Source organism: Eimeria mitis, genomic scaffold (assembly GCF_000499745.2).
Source record: "Eimeria mitis Houghton genomic scaffold, Emh_scaff5805, whole genome shotgun sequence".
In the NCBI taxonomy this organism is placed as follows: Eukaryota; Apicomplexa; class Conoidasida; order Eucoccidiorida; family Eimeriidae; genus Eimeria; species Eimeria mitis.
The window spans coordinates 1,720-2,503 of NW_013574051.1; the positions used below are offsets into that span (position 1 = coordinate 1,720).

The 784-nt window shown below is 49.6% G+C and overlaps 1 protein-coding gene across 1 annotated transcript in view; it reads left to right on the top strand.

Moving 5' to 3' along the window:
- Positions 1 to 196: 196 nt before the first annotated feature.
- The window catches only part of EMH_0084380 (uncharacterized protein), a gene marked incomplete at both ends in the record, with an annotated part of 959 nt that continues 371 nt past the window's right edge, over positions 197 to 784 (top strand). Inside the window, one exon of the mRNA XM_013500754.1 lies at positions 197 to 543. Coding sequence (XP_013356208.1) covers positions 197 to 543 — 347 coding nt within the window. The remainder of the gene's footprint in view (positions 544 to 784) is intronic.

The following is a 784-nucleotide window of genomic DNA, read 5'->3' on the forward strand; positions in this document are numbered from 1 at the left end:
ATTCCCGCTTTCTGCACTGAATTTCAGGTGTATAGGCACGTATATATATATACCGCTGGGTTTCACTGCGCGGCTGCAGGAAGGAGCTCATTCTGTACTCCTTCGTCGTCTTCTGTGCAGATATATACGAATAAATGCATCAAAAAGAGAAATAAACTTCCTTTTAAAACCTTTTTCTAACTTTGGCTCATACAAAATGCAGCGTCTAGCACAAGCACAAACCATCCTCCCCCGCCCCCGTGCTGGGGTTTCGGGGGGCTTTCTGCGGGCGCTAGCGGAGCCTCTGGTGCGGTTCATGGCAGCAGCACCGCAAGCGAGTGCTTCTCCTGCAGCAGGAGCTCCAGCAGCAGCAGCAGCAGCAGCAGCAGGAGCAGCAGGAGCAGCAGGAACAGCAACCCTGTCTACGCCACAAACAGAGCTGCAGCAGCAACCATATTACCAGCAGCAGCAGCCTGCTGCTGCTGCTTACCGCAGAGAACATGTCGTCGTGCTGGGTACCGGCTGGGCGGCTGTTAACTTCTTCAGAAACCTCGACCCAGATAAGTGAGGCCGCAATAAACCCTAAACCCTCATAAACCCTAAACCCTAATAAACCCTAATAAACCCTAATAAACCCTAAACCCTAAACCCTTGTGATGAGGTTCTATATCTTCTCCTCGTACTATACATGAATCTATCTCCGGATTTAATTTGTTCTTTACACCTGCGGAATTAGGGTTTAGGGTTTAGGGTTTAGGGTTTAGGGTTAGAAGAGTAGTTGTATAGAGGCTGCTGCAGCATCCTG